This window comes from Zosterops lateralis (assembly GCF_965231275.1).
Source record: "Zosterops lateralis genome assembly, chromosome: 4".
In the NCBI taxonomy this organism is placed as follows: domain Eukaryota; kingdom Metazoa; phylum Chordata; class Aves; order Passeriformes; family Zosteropidae; genus Zosterops; species Zosterops lateralis.
The window spans coordinates 38,618,675-38,634,550 of NC_139765.1; the positions used below are offsets into that span (position 1 = coordinate 38,618,675).

At 37.4% G+C, this 15,876-nt stretch overlaps 1 protein-coding gene across 1 annotated transcript in view; it reads left to right on the forward strand.

Annotated features, from left to right (window-relative positions):
* The first annotated feature begins 316 nt into the window (after positions 1–316).
* Positions 317–15,876, forward strand: part of PTPRR (protein tyrosine phosphatase receptor type R) — a 126,281-nt gene continuing 110,721 nt past the window's right edge. The window contains exon 1 of the mRNA XM_083858726.1: positions 317–488. Coding sequence (XP_083714852.1) covers positions 426–488 — 63 coding nt within the window. The 5' untranslated portion in view covers positions 317–425. The remainder of the gene's footprint in view (positions 489–15,876) is intronic.

A 15,876-nucleotide genomic window follows, 5' to 3' on the forward strand; every position in this document is an offset into this window, starting at 1 on the left:
GTAGACTCTGTAGTGCTGTTAATCTATTGCTATAGAAAATGCATTGAAAGATTTTAAGTGAATTCTTGTATTCCAAAAATACTTTTCCAAATTTCTCAGAACCCGATGATCTCATTGAATTTCCAGTGCCATCTACAGAATAGACAAGAGAGATGTTCTAAACTTACTCTTCTCTTTTTACAGGCTGCTTTTCTGGAGACAGTGATCACTTTTTGGCAATTCATCAGCGAAAGAGTGGAAAACCTGTGTTTATTTATCACCATGTGGAGAGTGTGGAGAAAAGTCTGGACACAGACAGCTATAAGGATTCCAAACAAAATTTCCATTCTTCTTCCCACAGTAAAATAAGCAGGTTGCACCCTGCAATAATTGTTAAATCAGCCTTCCCCAGGTCTGTTTATGACCCATCCCTCAATCTCTTAGCAATGACTGGTCAAGATTTGGAAGTGGAGAATCTTCCCATTCCTACAAGAAATGTGATTATTGTGGTAAGTGACCTTTTCTGGGCCCTGGAGGGTTTTTTTTTGTGGATAAATATGTCTACAGAAAAATATAGACTGATTGAAATTTTGGGTAGCTTGACTGATCACCTAAATCTAAATAATGATTACGTGTCTTGAATTTCTTCAGTTTGGTGGGATTCACATTCATATAATCACACTGATTTAACAAACAAGCTGGTGAACCAGTGCCTCTCTGTAGGTAAAGACCTTTGCCTCAAATGCTGTTGATCCCTTTGTCTTGACTGATGTTTGCACAGTTTTTACTGGATGAGCTTTAAGTCACAAGAAAATGTACTTCAGGGAGCTACTACAGAGATAGTGAGATTTTAAAAGGGTGACATAATGGTTTCATTCACTTCTGTTCCTCTGATAAATCCACCATTATGCTTACTTAGCTGTTTGAAAAAAGAAAAGGCCTGTTTCTTGCAAAGAATAAGAACTTTGTTTTTGTTCGTGTAAGCTGTATGCTCCTCTTCTGGGACATATGGATTGGGGACCCTCCAGTGTCAGTTAACTCTGTGTGTGACCTTGCCCGTTCTGAAGATGGCGATGGCACTGTTCCCTCCTGCAGTGGAGGGCATGTCAGTTTAACCATGTACTGATGCTGCCCTGCTGCATGCTCACCCTTTGTGCCAGTGGAGCAGCCTGCTGGCAGGAGAGCTGTCCTTGGTGGGGTGCACTGTGCAGTCTGTATGTGTTCTGCACAGACACTGCTTTCCTCACCCCCATGTGTAGGCAGCTCTCCTTGATTCCTGGAGGGAAGAAGAGCCACTTAAAATGGCTTGTGCACTCATTAGAGTGAACTAATAAAGATTAAAGTGAAAATTGTAGATTGCTTGTTTCAGAGGAAGATGAGAGATTAAGAGGGAACAGCCTTTACCAACAAGTTAAAAAGAGCATAGAACACTAGAGTGCCGTCAGCACACCAAGTGTTTCAGAATCCCATATGAGTTCCCTGTATGGTACTCTAGAGATCTGCCCTCATGAATGCACCAAATGCAATAGAGCACTGACAATGAAAAGAGTAATAAGGAAAAAAAATAAGTAGTAATTTTATTTGTCCATTATTAAAATTTTAACAGTTAAGAAGTACTGTCAGAGAACTAGTCTCAAAAAGCTGTTCTCTGGACTTGTTGCATCCCATATGAACAAGACTTCATCAGAGTTCAGATGCTTAGCGTTGTTGGTGGAGTAGATTCAGCTGTGTGGAATTGTCCATATCAGAGCAAAATAAGGTACTGTCAGTCTTGCTTTACTGGGGACAGGTCAGCTGCAAACAGAGTCCCGATAATGAATGATATTTATCAAGGGAAGGAGATGCCAAGCAAGCTGGATATATCTATGCCTCAAAGCTAGTCTAAGCCAACTCCATAGTGAAGGTACTTTCTCTCTTCTTTCCAGTGCAAGCATTATTTCACTTCTGTTCCAAGGTGAAACCTTTCTGTTAGTGCAAGGAACTCAGAACTCAGAATAGGCATGGCCCTGGTTTTTTGTGGTTTTGTTTGTTTGTTTGGTTGGTTGGTTTTTTTTCCATTAAATAACACTGTTACCTATGAACTGTTATTTTAGTAGGGTTTTGCACTGTTTTGGAGACCCGTGGTCCTCAACTAGTAATAGAAGAATCCTGCAAAATATTCTGGGGCTACCCTGATTTTAGCTGACTGGCTCTATGCCTGCATTAAAAGCTAAATGAGGCAGATTTTCAATTGGCAGATAAATGCACATAAAAAAGGTCCATTAAATCTATATTAAGTTCTCATTAAGTGACTTCAGTCTGAGGCTTTGCTCCTGCATTTCTAGGATGGAGCTGCTGCTCTGAAGCCTTCAGTTCTGGCTGAGAACCATATGTGCTTTAAGGGGAGGTACAGCAGCATGAGCTAATGAGCTAGCATGAGTTAATCATGACATGAAAGCTGTTTATTATTGCTTAGGTTCTTCAGCTGTCTCTGGATGTGCTGGAGGACAGTGGATTTGGTTTGTTTCTAACATCATCCTTTGAGAAAAAGCCTTTGGGGAAGCATATGTTTGAAGCCAAAGTGCTGTGAGTCAGACAATGCATTTGACTAATCCCACCATCAGAAATTTTGAAGATGCCTTCTCTAAAAGGGCAGCTGTCCCACAACAGGATGGTTGCTATCATCTAAGCACAGCCCTGTTCCTTCCAGGTTTCTGTATTTAACATTCTGTTTCTCTCTCTTGAATGTCACCCGAAGTAGATTGTAGTGTTAATATAATTACCAAGGGAATCTGGTTCATTTTGAATTGCATGTGTATTGCTCCCTCTTTGTTTTGAATTAGCACTTACTGCCTGTTGCTTGTTTTCTGGTTTTTAATATATAGGGCAAGTGTCAACGTTTGTTGTTTTGCCCTAGCTGACCCTTTTTATTCCAGCCTTTAGCAATGTTGTTGGTTGCTCAACTTGAAAGGGCAGTTGCTACTGTTAGTGCTTGCTGTAATCCAGTTACATGACTGGTGCACATTGTGATTTAGTATGAAAGCCAGCAACTTTTTTTTTTTTCTTTTTAAATAAATTAATGCTCTGATGGCTGTGCAGAGGAGAAGAAACTGAATTCAAGCTAATTTCAGTGAGTCAAGGTCCATTTTCTTCATAATCAAGGTGGAAAGGTAGGGTGAATGGATGCCTAATGCAGAACAATATATTACAAGGTTACATTTTGTGCTAAGGACTAACCATCTGACAAGGAGAATGTTGCCAGTGCACAGCAGAGTGCTATGAAGCCAAGAATTCTGCAGGTATTGTGTCAAGAAGTGATGTTTTGTACTCTAACAATTAAAAACACGTTAAGAAGTAATTTTACTGAAACTGGGGATATTGTAGTGCTTGTTTGCCTAAGCAAGGAAGAGAAGGTACTTGTTTTCTGGGACAGAGTCTTATATAGTTAAATCACATTACCTGATATGAATATCCTGATTGTTTTCATGTGTGTGTGTTCAGTTCACCTTGTTTATTGAAGGAAGTGAGAACAATTCAGAGCTCTTAGAAGCATTTTGACTGTTCTATAAATGCCTTAGTGCTTACCCATATGTTCTGTTTAGCTGTCTCTCTAGATGATGTGAGAGCAAGTCATCTGAAAATTGCTTGGATAGCATACAGGGTTACATAATTTTTTTGTAATACTTGAGTTTTCTATTTGTAAACTTTTCTTTTGTATCTCAGAAACCATACGTTCATTGAAGGTTTTAGAGAATTAGTAGTGCAGTGAACAAGTTCTCAAAATGTTTATTTGTGTTTATTCTAAGAATTTCCAATACTTAATATGAGAACCACCAAGGTCAAGAAAGTACATGGAAAGTGGGAATAGACTGGATAATCACTTACAGTAGAAAATATCATCTAGCATACTTATTAAAAAACCAAAACACATACAAACATATATAGAGTTAGGGCTGAACTTGAGAGAAAAGCAGGACTTATAGTAAAGGTTACAGCTCAGACTAGGTCTAAATTATCACCTCATGGATATGCTAAAGCATCATCCTTTGTAACCTGATGTAGTTTGGTCTGTCCAAAGCCTCTCTCAAGCACACAAGTGCATTGTACCAAGATTGCAACGAGCTACTCAGACACTTTTTCACTTGCATCCTGTGAAGTGTTTCAGAGATGTAAAGGTAATAAGCTTGCTCAATATATAAAAATATTCCCTTTCACACCTCACTCTTACTTTACACCTTCTTATATAAACATGAAATCTGTTTCTTTTTCTGTTGCTTAGAAATGCCACAGCACTGTAGTGTAGCCTAAAATTCAGCTCATCTCTAAATTTTTGTTTGATTTACGTGAGTGTTACTAAACTGAATTGATTTAATTAGTTTCTTTCAGCTAATGTCAATGGGACAAATGATTCACCGGCAGCCACACAGAGCTTCTCTTTGCCTTTTCCATGGCATTTTGTGTAGGGCTGTGTAAGGCTGAATGCCTCAGAGCTATAGCTTTCCCCTACCATCACATCTATTTTGTCTCCAATATTTGAACTATTTACTTTCAAGCATGCTGAAGAGCACAAGAACTTCAGGTGCTAGTACTTTGAGAGAGGATTCAGTGGAAGAATAAAGTGCAACAACATGTGTATTTATAAGTAGATATTCATGTGGGAACCAGTATTCAAGCTTGTAATCTATTAAGATATCTAGCATGTTTCTAAACACTTTCTGGATTACTAGGGAATTAATATAGGTCAGAGAACATATCCAATAGGCAGACTAGATGTGATCATCCTGATTTGGAGATTAGTACTGGCATGGACTATTTCCACATCAGTTTTCTCACAGCCGGAGAACAGTACCAGATGCATTTAGTCTACTAGTAAAATACAGCCTTGGTATCTGCTTCAGGGTGAGTTTCCTAATTCCAAATAGCTGTAGTGATTTATATTGACGATAATGGGTGCTTAGGCACCAACTGCACACTGACTACCTATTTATATATACTCATATACACACACAGACATGTACATTTAGTGACATCTTAATCTGGAGCTGATACCAACTTAAACAACACATTTTATATTAAAATAATGTGGAAATCCTTTCTAAATCTAGGCACAGTTCAAGTAGGTGGGCTTCTTTTGGGTGGGTTTGGGTAGCTGAAAACCATGTGGCTGTGAAACCATAGCAGAACTGCTTTTACACTTATGTCAGATTTATCCCACAAGTATTCTCTTATATAACTCACCTCATACTACATACTCAGAAAAGATGCATCTTTTGCTCACTTGCTGACAGCCTTAGATGTATAAGTTTATTTCTCCTTTAATTCCCCATATGCTGATGTGTTGGGTTTAATTACCAGCATCAAAGCCCAGAATTTGTCTATATTATTTGTTCCTAAATTTTATTTCATCTTCCCACACCTCTTTTCTGCCAGAAATGTCTATTTTTCTTATTCCTTGTACTGTTTATGAAGCCACAGCATCCACGTGAAATGTCATCTCTAAGTTCCTCTGGGTGCACACAGGACATTCACTTTCTTCTTCCTCAAAATGACCAGGGAAACAATGGCAACCAGACTACTATATACCCTTTCTTCTGAGCATTGCAATTTTCTGCACTGACTGGTTTTGTTGGGGGGCCATAAGAAGAACTCTGTGAAAAGATTCTGATAAAATGGTGGGGCCATCCAATGCTTATAATTATTTTTCAGTCCAAAAAACCTTTTCCCTATAGCTGCCTCTTTTGTGAACATATTTAATGTAGGTTTCCTTTCATGAACATAGAGCACTGTTTGTGGAATTATTTTTTTTACTTTTCTTTAAATGAAAAATGGATGTTTCTTCTCTCTGGTAATTTGGTAATACAAGATACCTTCTTTTTCAAGGCTAAGTCACTGAGTCTTACTGAATGAGAGGAGTAGGATAGACTGAGCCTTCTGAGTCACAGCACCAAGCTGTGTGTGATCTTTCTGAGTGCCAGAAGGTAAATGATCTTCTGAGAATCTCAAGACAAGAAGATGCTCTGATAATGTCTTTTTAGCTTTACTTTTACGTTTTTACTTTTTTCACTTTCCCCCCAGCTGTCCACTTTACTGACTGTTTTTCCAGAATTTCTTATTATTCTTTTTCCTGATGCTGAATACCATGCCTTGACATAAGATGAAGTCTCTTCCTTTCTTCAGTTCTCTTTGTTAGGAACTCTTCTATCTCTCAAATACTGTGTCACTCTCTGCTGGCTCAGCATCCACCCAGTTAAGTGGCCCAATAAGGCCATGCTGAACAATGAGTAAAGGTATCTTGAAATGTTACACTCTCAGTCTGATAAATATGCCTAGAACTCTGTGAGATATGTTGATAGCTAAGCATGATCCATTCGACAGAAATTTTAGGATTACTTTTAGGAGACCACACACTAAATGTAATTTTCTTTGGAACCTTGAGAAGGGAAGAGGATTGGGGATTTGATTGAAGCAAGTGATTTGATGTTCATGCACTGTCTGCCTTGCATCACATGTTGCATGATATGTTACACTATGGTCAATTTGTAAATTATTCAAAATGTTAGGTTTGTCATTGCATTACACCCTGTACTGTAATGCCCTAATTTTCACTGGGATAGATGTAGGCATATGTATATGTAGTTCTATCTATTTCTAGATGTAATTATGCTATTTTGCAATAATAGAAGTGATTAAGGAGCTTCTTTTTGAATACTGTGCTTGACACTGGGGTGTCAGCCTTGAGTCTGTCCAATTCTGACTGCAAAAAAACATTTGTCTCCTGGTGTGTGGAAAGATTATACACAGTTTGATGCTGCAACTCAGAGGGCTCTTTGCATCCTACTCCTCCTGGCTGGTAAGAGTACCCTAAGTTCACTCCCTCTATAGACCCTCTGTGAGGAGATGGTCAAAATACTTTGAAGATAGATTAAACTAAAACAGTGGGTTGAAAATAAGTCAAAAAATATGAGTGAGGAGAACAAGTAGTCCATAAATGGCGTTCAAACAGCTAACTATGAAATATAATGAAAAGTCAGATGTTGTGTTTGTCACTGAACATCTGCTATTGCCAGACTGAAAGAGTGATTGACACTAGCCCAGGCCAAGGAGGCATAAATAGAAAATCGTGTCTCTGCAGTGACTTCTCAAAGGAACTTTCTGAGGAGTAAGATCTTAGAATCTAGTGAGGTATCAACTGTATCCATCTCCATTTCCAGGTCATGTATTTGTGCAATGCTTGAAATAGCAGAGGACAAGTACCATACCGTTAGTGAAATTTTAAGATTTTATTAGAATTACAGTGCTGAATTAACAAGCTCTAAATGTTAGTCATACATTTCAAGAGTGGGCAGTATCAGTCAATACACTTAGTGTGCTTGTTTTAATCACTGTTGTGTGTTTTTACACTTTACATTGTGACCCCAGATATCAGGTCTTCACAATATTTGGCTTCTAGACTCAAGTCCACCTTCTAGTAAGAGATTGATGCTTGCCAGTACTCCTTAAGTTATTATACTCGACATAACATATCTGTAGCAAGCCCTGCAAATAGACCTAGTAGCCTGCAGCTCTGTCATTCTGGATTTTGTTTGCACAAAGAAATCTAGAGAGTCTGCATTGGTTGGCCTCATTTGCTTTCTGCTTCCTTCTGTGCACTTCAGCAGGGATAATTGCATACTGAACCATTAGCATGTTCGCTGTCAGTCTTTGTGGAAAACAGGAATGACTGCATTAGGTTGTAACATGCAATAAAACCTCCTTAAGGCACATTTTGGTTATCTGATTTGCAAAATGTTAAAAGAATGTTAGTGAGATATTCAGTGACCTAGTGCTTTGATTGATTGTCTTACTGCTGGCAACTTTGGGGCTGCTTTTGTAACATTCTGTGGGATGTTACACTTGCACAAAACCTGGTCATGTCTTTCACAAATTGTCCATATCCTCTTCAGTCACAGAGTTCCTTTTCCTGCATCTTTAAGTGAAGGGAAGATGTTTCTTGAAGTCATTTAATTTTCTTCATATGCTGCACCATTTAAATGAAAACAGGATTTCAGGAGCAGGCATGTTATATGTTTTTAAGCTAAAGCCTGAAGTTTCATTGACAGTTAGCCTTCTTCAGTTTATCTCTAAAGGAGGTGTCAGCTGTTCTATATTTCTTTCAACTGTGTATTCCTGTTACTGGCCAATCCCAGCTATAAATTAAATATTTGCGTGTAGCAGAACAGAATCTGCCTATGTTCTTCCATTCTTCAAATATGTGAGTTTTGTCGTCTAGGAAGAATCTTTATTAATTGATAATTTTATATTTTTTAAGCATTTCCATGAAATAAATTCAGATACAGTTGCAGCCAAATCAAAGATCTTCACTGTTGCTTTAGCTGTATACATTGTGTGGGAGACCTGGCTCAAAGCCTCGCTCTAAAGGAGGTAGGGCAAAAACCTGAATTTCAGCTTTTTCTCATTTCACATGATCTAGTTGCTGAGCTAAGAGGTAGAGAGCGCCACTTTTCTCATACTTCCAGATGAAATTATTTGTTTGACCCAAATCACATTGTTTCAGCTAACTGACAATTCAGAAAAGTGTTGTTGGGCTGATTCAGTACAAATGTCTTGTATGCGTTTTGATTTGGTCTCCAAAAGAGGGAGCCCCCCTCCCCCAAACAAACAACAAAGTCCCTAAGAACCCCCTGTTCTCCTTGTTTCTTACATGGGCCCATTTATTCCTTTGAATGAAAAAAGGCTTCTAAACTATTTCTGTGCCATGCTGTACTGAATTCCAGAAGAAAACACTCAGAGATTTAACAATAGTGGAAAGTCTTTGGCTTTTTTATGACAGTTTCCAAACTGCACTTTGCATCTTTTGGCGTTTGGGTTCAGAGGACTCGTCTGGTTGGAATTGCAGTGACTTCGTTACCTAGAACAGTACAGATAGGCTTGTATTTCAGAAGTTCAGGAGGTTGCTCTTCCTCTATCAATGTTCTCTTTTCCTCTTACGAGTAAGTGGAAACCTATTACTGCCTAAATGTGACTAAGGAAAGAGAAAGTTTCCTGGCATGCAGAGTTACAGGTGCCATCACTAGAATCACACATGCTTTATGTTCAGAATCATAAATAAGCTAGATGGGGATCATGAGACCCACCAATAGAAAATCAGTGACTACTTCCCATGGTAAATCAATGCATTGTGTTGATAATGTTCAGGAATAATGAATCCAGAAGCACTTAAAAATTCTTTTAGCACCCTCAGAGAACTATGTTTGTGAAAACCCAGGTCCCCATTAGTAACATTTAGAAGACAGATAAAGGGTACTCAGATAAAAGAGAGCAAGACAGCATGTGTTTTCTTATCAGTCAATGTTTTGTTGGATCTGGCAATTCAGCCTCTGGAATAATCCTTCTGGTTCTTCATTTCTGACTTGGGTGTTAGGAAAAGTGACAGCTTCTATAAAGTTCCTTAATAGATGGTTCATAATATGTTCTTATGTGTAGCCCCTTAAATATTCAGCCTTCTAAAAACTGCTTTTGAAAAATTAAAAAAACCCCCAACATTATTTTTCTGTCATCATGACATATTAATGTCATAATGATAGAAAAAACACAGTTTTAAAACACAGGTTTAGATTTTTGAATAAGGCAAACAATATTTTAATCAGCCAAACAGGATTTTGGAGCAGAAGATGGTCATCCGAATTTACTTTTTAAAATGCTTTCTAGATCTAGCATTACTGCACTTTGGCATCTCTTTTGCAAAGAATAAATATTGGATTCTGAAATTAAATGCACAGGCTCAGATGATACTGGGGTTTAAACATGATAGCATAGCTCTCAGGTGAATGGTGTTTTTTCAGTCACCTCAGTATCAGACTGGTTCATGGAAAGGGGAATGGTCCAGGGAAGTAAGCAGAGAAGTAAATATTCTTTGCCTTTTTTTGTTGTTGCTGAAAGCATTTAAGTGGTGTTTCACTGTCCTTCCCTTGAAGGTCAGCCATGAGTGACAATTTGTAACGGAGCTAATTCTTACTTGTCTCTGCACCACAATAAACTGGTGGAAAATACTTTGGATATGGAGTGGATACAGCTGTTTAAATTGAGTATAGCATAGATGCATCATGAAGAGTATCAGGAGTATATATCAAGACTGCTAAAATAATGGTGTTTAATAGTGTAGAAAGGTGATTGACTGCATGTTACATCAATGTTTATTTAAACATGATTTGTAACAGATTTACATTTCAACCTTTTTTAGCTGTTGGAGAATAATAGTGGAATGTCTGCTTTGTACAAATTTGGCTGAGATCACATATTTTCCTTGGAGATTAGTCATTCTTAAGAAACTGTAGCATAAAAGTCAATAACAATGTAAATGAAAATGTTTACATTTTAAATGTGCTAAGCTGAATTTATACAATGTTAGTGTTTAATTGAATTTCTTTTTTTTTGCCCATTTTTTGTCAGTACTTTCAGAATAAGAGGTTATCTTTTGCCAGTACTAATTGTACCAGTAATCTTGTTTCTTTTCAAAAACACACTCAGGGAAGTAAGGGTCACTTCTTTTATGGTCCTGTGGTGTTCTGGCAACACTTACAGCTTTCTGCTTTGTTTAGCCAAATTGTTGCTGATATGCTTTCTTCGTGCAACACATGGCATGTTGTCTAATTAGAACACAGCTCTGGAGGCTACTCTTTACAAATGGATATGATATTTCAATTTCATGTAGAAAAGTAATTTCATGCTATAACAGTTTATTTTCAGGTATTGTAACAGATAGTCTTATAGTGGTGAAGTCTTCTGAACTCTCATGTCTTTAAAACATAAATGCTTGGGTGAGTGGAAGAATGACCTCAAATACTGCACTCTTAGAGCCTTTGTATTTTTTAGGCAAAGTAAAGCTGAAACAGTGTAGAAATTGTATTTGTTATACAAGCTGATGAAAAATAAATAGACATTGTCCCCAAAACCTTTCTCACAGACTCTGTCTGAAATGGTGTTACAGGATGCTGTGGCTCTGCCTAATTAGCTACAATAAAAAAGTGTACAGGCAATAGAAATTATCTTGAAAATTAAAAATACTCCCTTTCTTCTCCTCTTTTCTGTTTAAACTGTAGCTACTTTAGTTAAAGACCTCTCCCTTTTGTCCTCTGGCTACTCTGACGTGCTTAATTTTAAGGGTATCTAGACTGACCCAGGTAGGATCCCTGTTAAAGGAGGTCTGTAGTGGGAGAAGGGAAGGTAGCTAATAGCTGTAGGAACACCTCCTGACATGCTGTATACATTTGTGAATGGGCGCAAATGACTGGAGTTGGGCAAAGAGGGAAAGATAAACTGCATGTGTAAAAGACAACACAAATAATGAAATAGCAAAAAAGTCTCTAGAATGCTGATCAATATATTAATAAAAAAATAAACCAAACCAAAACAACAGCAACTGACTCCCCTAGAAATAGGTGATAGGGTAATAACTGAATAGATAGATAGATATTTGAAATCCGTAGACTAAATAAAAAATCTGATTGTGGCTTTAATTTTTAAATATACTTTATATATATATTTGTAGATATTTGTAAGAATCTGCCTGAAAATGGATATAAACTTTAATGAAATAACAGTAATGTGAGGCTTTTGGTAATGAAGGAATTAGAAAACCATATGGATGCATTAAGTAGAATAATTAATGCACCATACACAAAAGTAGGACATCCATGAATCATTTATGATGTCCTCTTCATCAGTTCTTGGCTCTTTGAGTCTTAATTGAAATCCAGGGTAACTGAATATTAGAAAAACTAGATTTGCTACTCAGATAACAGGCAACTTTTATTAAAGCATTAATTAATTTTAGAAGGCTGAGGGTCTGATCCATTTAAAATACTTGCAGAACAGTGTTACTTTAGTTGTGTTTGAGGTTTTTTCTTTTTTAATTACTCTTTTTCTCTGGTTAATGAAAGTTTTGTTCTACTTTAACTTGCTCAGCAAGCATGATGGAATACTACTGTGTTTATAGAATTAACTATTGAATTGCCCAGAGAATTCCAAATGTTTCAAATGGCTATATGGTACAGTTACAAAAGTAAGGTGGTCTATTCCTTACAGTAACTGTCAGTGAGCCTGTTTCCCCTTTCAAAGGCGGAGATTCTGAGAATTCTTTTTAAGTCATTCATTGAGTCCAGTCCAGTCCTCTACATCAGTAGGAACAAGGGAACACTGAAGAAAATACCTTTTTGTGTTTTTTTTCTTTTTTCCACTTGTATTTAAACATGATAATTTAAACTCTCATTTTGTAATCTTTAATAGTGATCTAATTTCATTACTAATATGGCCAAAATAAATGTTTTGCATCACTCTTATAAAATTAGAGCATTTTATAAATGCTGAAATTAATGTGAGACTTGAGCTATAAGCTTATTCTGCCAAAGAGGTATGCCTACGGCAAAATGATCAGGGTTGCCTTAATAAAATACTTACAGAAAAATTTTAAACAAAAAATGGATTTACACTATTGTTTCTAAAAATATACAAGATTCAGTCTGACAATAATATTATTTAGTTTGAATAGTACATCTTGGTTGTGGTAGTAAAAACACTAAGAAAAAGTAGAGATAGGCAGTTTATTTTCAAGTGCCATATTTATTTCTGTTCATGTGTTACGAATAGGATGTTTTTATATTCAGTTTTTCATTGTTCAAAATACAGGACTAAAGAATGTAGATAAGGAAAAAACTCTTGTCATGTAATGTAAAACTATGATAGAACATATTGAGACCATCACAGTATCACAGAATTAACTAGGTTGGAAAAGGCCTTTGAGATCATCAAGTCCAACCTATGACATAACACCACCTTGTCAATCAGACCATGGCATGAATGCCACATCCAGTCTTTTTTTAAATACTTCTAGGGACACTGAGTGCACCACCTCCCTGGACAGCACATTCCAATTCCCACCCCTTCTGTGAAGAACTTTTTCCTAGTGTCCACCCTAAACTTGCCCTGGTGCAGCTTAAGACTGTGTCCTCTTGTCCTGTTGCTGGTTACCTGGGAGAAGAGACCAACTCTCGACTGGCTACAGCCTCCTGTCAGGCGGGTGTAGAGAGTAAGGCACATGAAGTAGATGTCCTGGGAGCAGAGGTAGCTCACATCTTTCAGGGCTTGCTATCTAAGGTGTAGCATAAATTTGCAGAGCTGGCCATCTCTAAAAAAAAAAAATCCCTAAGAGCTCCAGTGCTGGGGGAATGTATTGCAGAGCTTGAGGAGCATCAATATCATGACTGAGTATGGTATCCCTCTGACTCTGAGCTACTAATGCCTAAGAGCAGCCTCCATATTCATGTGCCATTAAACTGATGACCAAGGACAACTTGAACACTGACTGTATTTCCAGACCAGGGAGTGTATTTCTAGGCCAGACTTGGATGTTTCTAACTGTCATTGCTACAGTCGAGCCCTTTCTCTTGTTCTCATGTAATTGGTCTTTCTTTGTCTGCAATGCTACCAGTTTATTTGCCTGGCCAGCCAAGTTTGTTCAATGTTTCTCAATGCTTTCTCTTTGCCCACATCAAATTCACTTTAGCTTTCTACTATTACCTTTCAGTGGATTGTAAAACAGGCTTAGCATAAAGCTACAGGATGTTCCAGGGGCTGGTCAGAATTTCTTTGTGTACCCAGTTTGACTCATGGGCTGCTGGTTGTCCAGTCCTCTGTTATGAGCACAGCCATAAAAATTCTTTTCATTAAAGGTAAGAGACTTTAAACACAAAATCTAGTGCTTTTGGCACACTGCATATTCATATTTTCTGATCAATCACTGAAGAAATTAAATGCTTCAGAAAGAGAAATCTGATGCTTAAAAGGACTGTTCAATCAATGTGGCCTCATTAATGTCTTGTGTGTTGCCAGTTCCAGTGATCCTAGCCTTTGTCAAGCAAAGTTTGGCAAATGCTGCTAGCTTCTCTTTGTCATAATACTATAACAACATTATAATGCTCACCATCCAATGGCCTTCTGCTACTGATCTTTTGGCCATGTTACTACTATTGTAGTTTCTTCAGTTGTAATAGAAAGGAATTTACTATAATCTTTGGCTCCAATACATAGCAATTTATTCTCTTGGCTTGTCTGCTTTAACATAGGCACTACATCTTTGCTTTCCTAAATCTTATTCTGCCTGGAGGCCCACTGACTCTGCCCCTACATTGGCTTTCTTTTTCTTGCCCTTTTCTTTAATTGCGGATTTCTTTCAAAATCACTTTGAGGGTGGTACAATACAAAAATACCTTCACTTTCATATCACATCAACTGTAAAACAGATCTCTAACAGCTCATTAGTAATGGAGCGGATCACACACTCCTTGTAGTAATTGATCTGTATGGGCTGCTGATCAAGAACCACTGAAATAAATGAAGTCTTCTGAGTCAAAAAACTCAAGGCAGAGATTGAAAATTAATTCCCTTTTTAGAGAATTTTGAGGTTAAAAAAAATTAAATCACTGGGATGAAATGAAACTATTTAAACCCTTTAACTGAGAGGTAAGGAGGAAATGAAAGTCATGTATCACAAAAATCCCAAAGCTCAAGGCTACAATGGGCGCTCAGGTTCCAGCACTTCTTTTGTTACATCCTTGTGGAAGCTGAGAGTCGTGGGGGAAATTGGTTAGATCATCCAAGTCATGTTATTTGGTGTCTTTTATTTACATTGTAGGACAAAAGTGAGATAGGTTTATGGAGGGGGTATTTTCAGTGCGTTTGAGATTGCTCTTGCCTTCAATATATGGGAGTTGCAAAGCCAACTCTCTTTTAGACACTGAAATGTTTTGCTCTTCTTTCCAGATTAGATTTTATTTAATTAGTTCAGCTGAGTGGAATCTGTAGTGTTGTTGGAAGAAGGTTTGTCTGGAAGTCTAGACATTCAATTTATCATGTGGCATATGAGGACAAAGCAATAACTCTTCATCCTGAAGCATATACAGATCAGGGGCCTGAGCTGGTATCTGTTGCTTACTCTGAAGTAAATCAATCTTCTTAAGGTCTTCAGTATGTTGTCCCTTAATGAGATTATTAGCAATGTATTATTTCTCAGCAGTATAAAACTAAAAATCTGACAAAAAATTCTGGGGACAGAAACAGGAGAAGGAAGGTCTTCTTAGCTCTTTTTTTGCTAACAGGCTGTACAAAAGCAAGAGGCAGTGTATCAGCACGCATCTGAACACAGATTATCCTGATAAGTTTATACTGAGTTGCTCATGCAAGATATAGATAGTAAGGAATTTCTGCACCCTTGCTAGAGAAAAAAAAAATAAATAAGGAAACACTATAAAGTAAAAATTCAGAGTCATGTTTTTGTACAGGGAGGCAAACCCACATGAAGTCCATGTGTTTTCTCTGGTGAAATGGAAAGGCAGAAATTGTTTTTCAGAGGCAGTACCAGAAAAATTACATAACCAGGAAGGAGTGAATAAAACTTTACTGTTTTGAATTTTGTTCACTCTGTTATTCTCTTTTAAAAATGGAATATATGTTTCAGGAGTGATTTAGTTAAAATCATTGTCAACTAGACAATCATTTCAGCCAAACTTGCATTACATTACTTCTGCATTGTTCATTTTTCCTGAATGCTATTTTGTACTGGGACTTAAAACTTAATACTACTGACGTGAATTGATGTAAAACGTATGAGAATAAGAGTCCTAACTGCTTGAAACTGCTTTGTGTTGCCCAGCATAAAACTTGTATTTTTCTCTAGTAAGTCACACATGTAATGTATTCAAAAGCACTGGTTCAGAACATTGCTACATTTTTCATGCATCATTTTTTATTTCATTGTATTCTGTTTTAGCCCACCATTTGGTGCTTCCCGTGCAGTGTTCTCTACCCCTTTTTACCCTTGTCTTTCATTCCTGTAATAAATTTGCTGGAGTTCTTGTCCCCAAA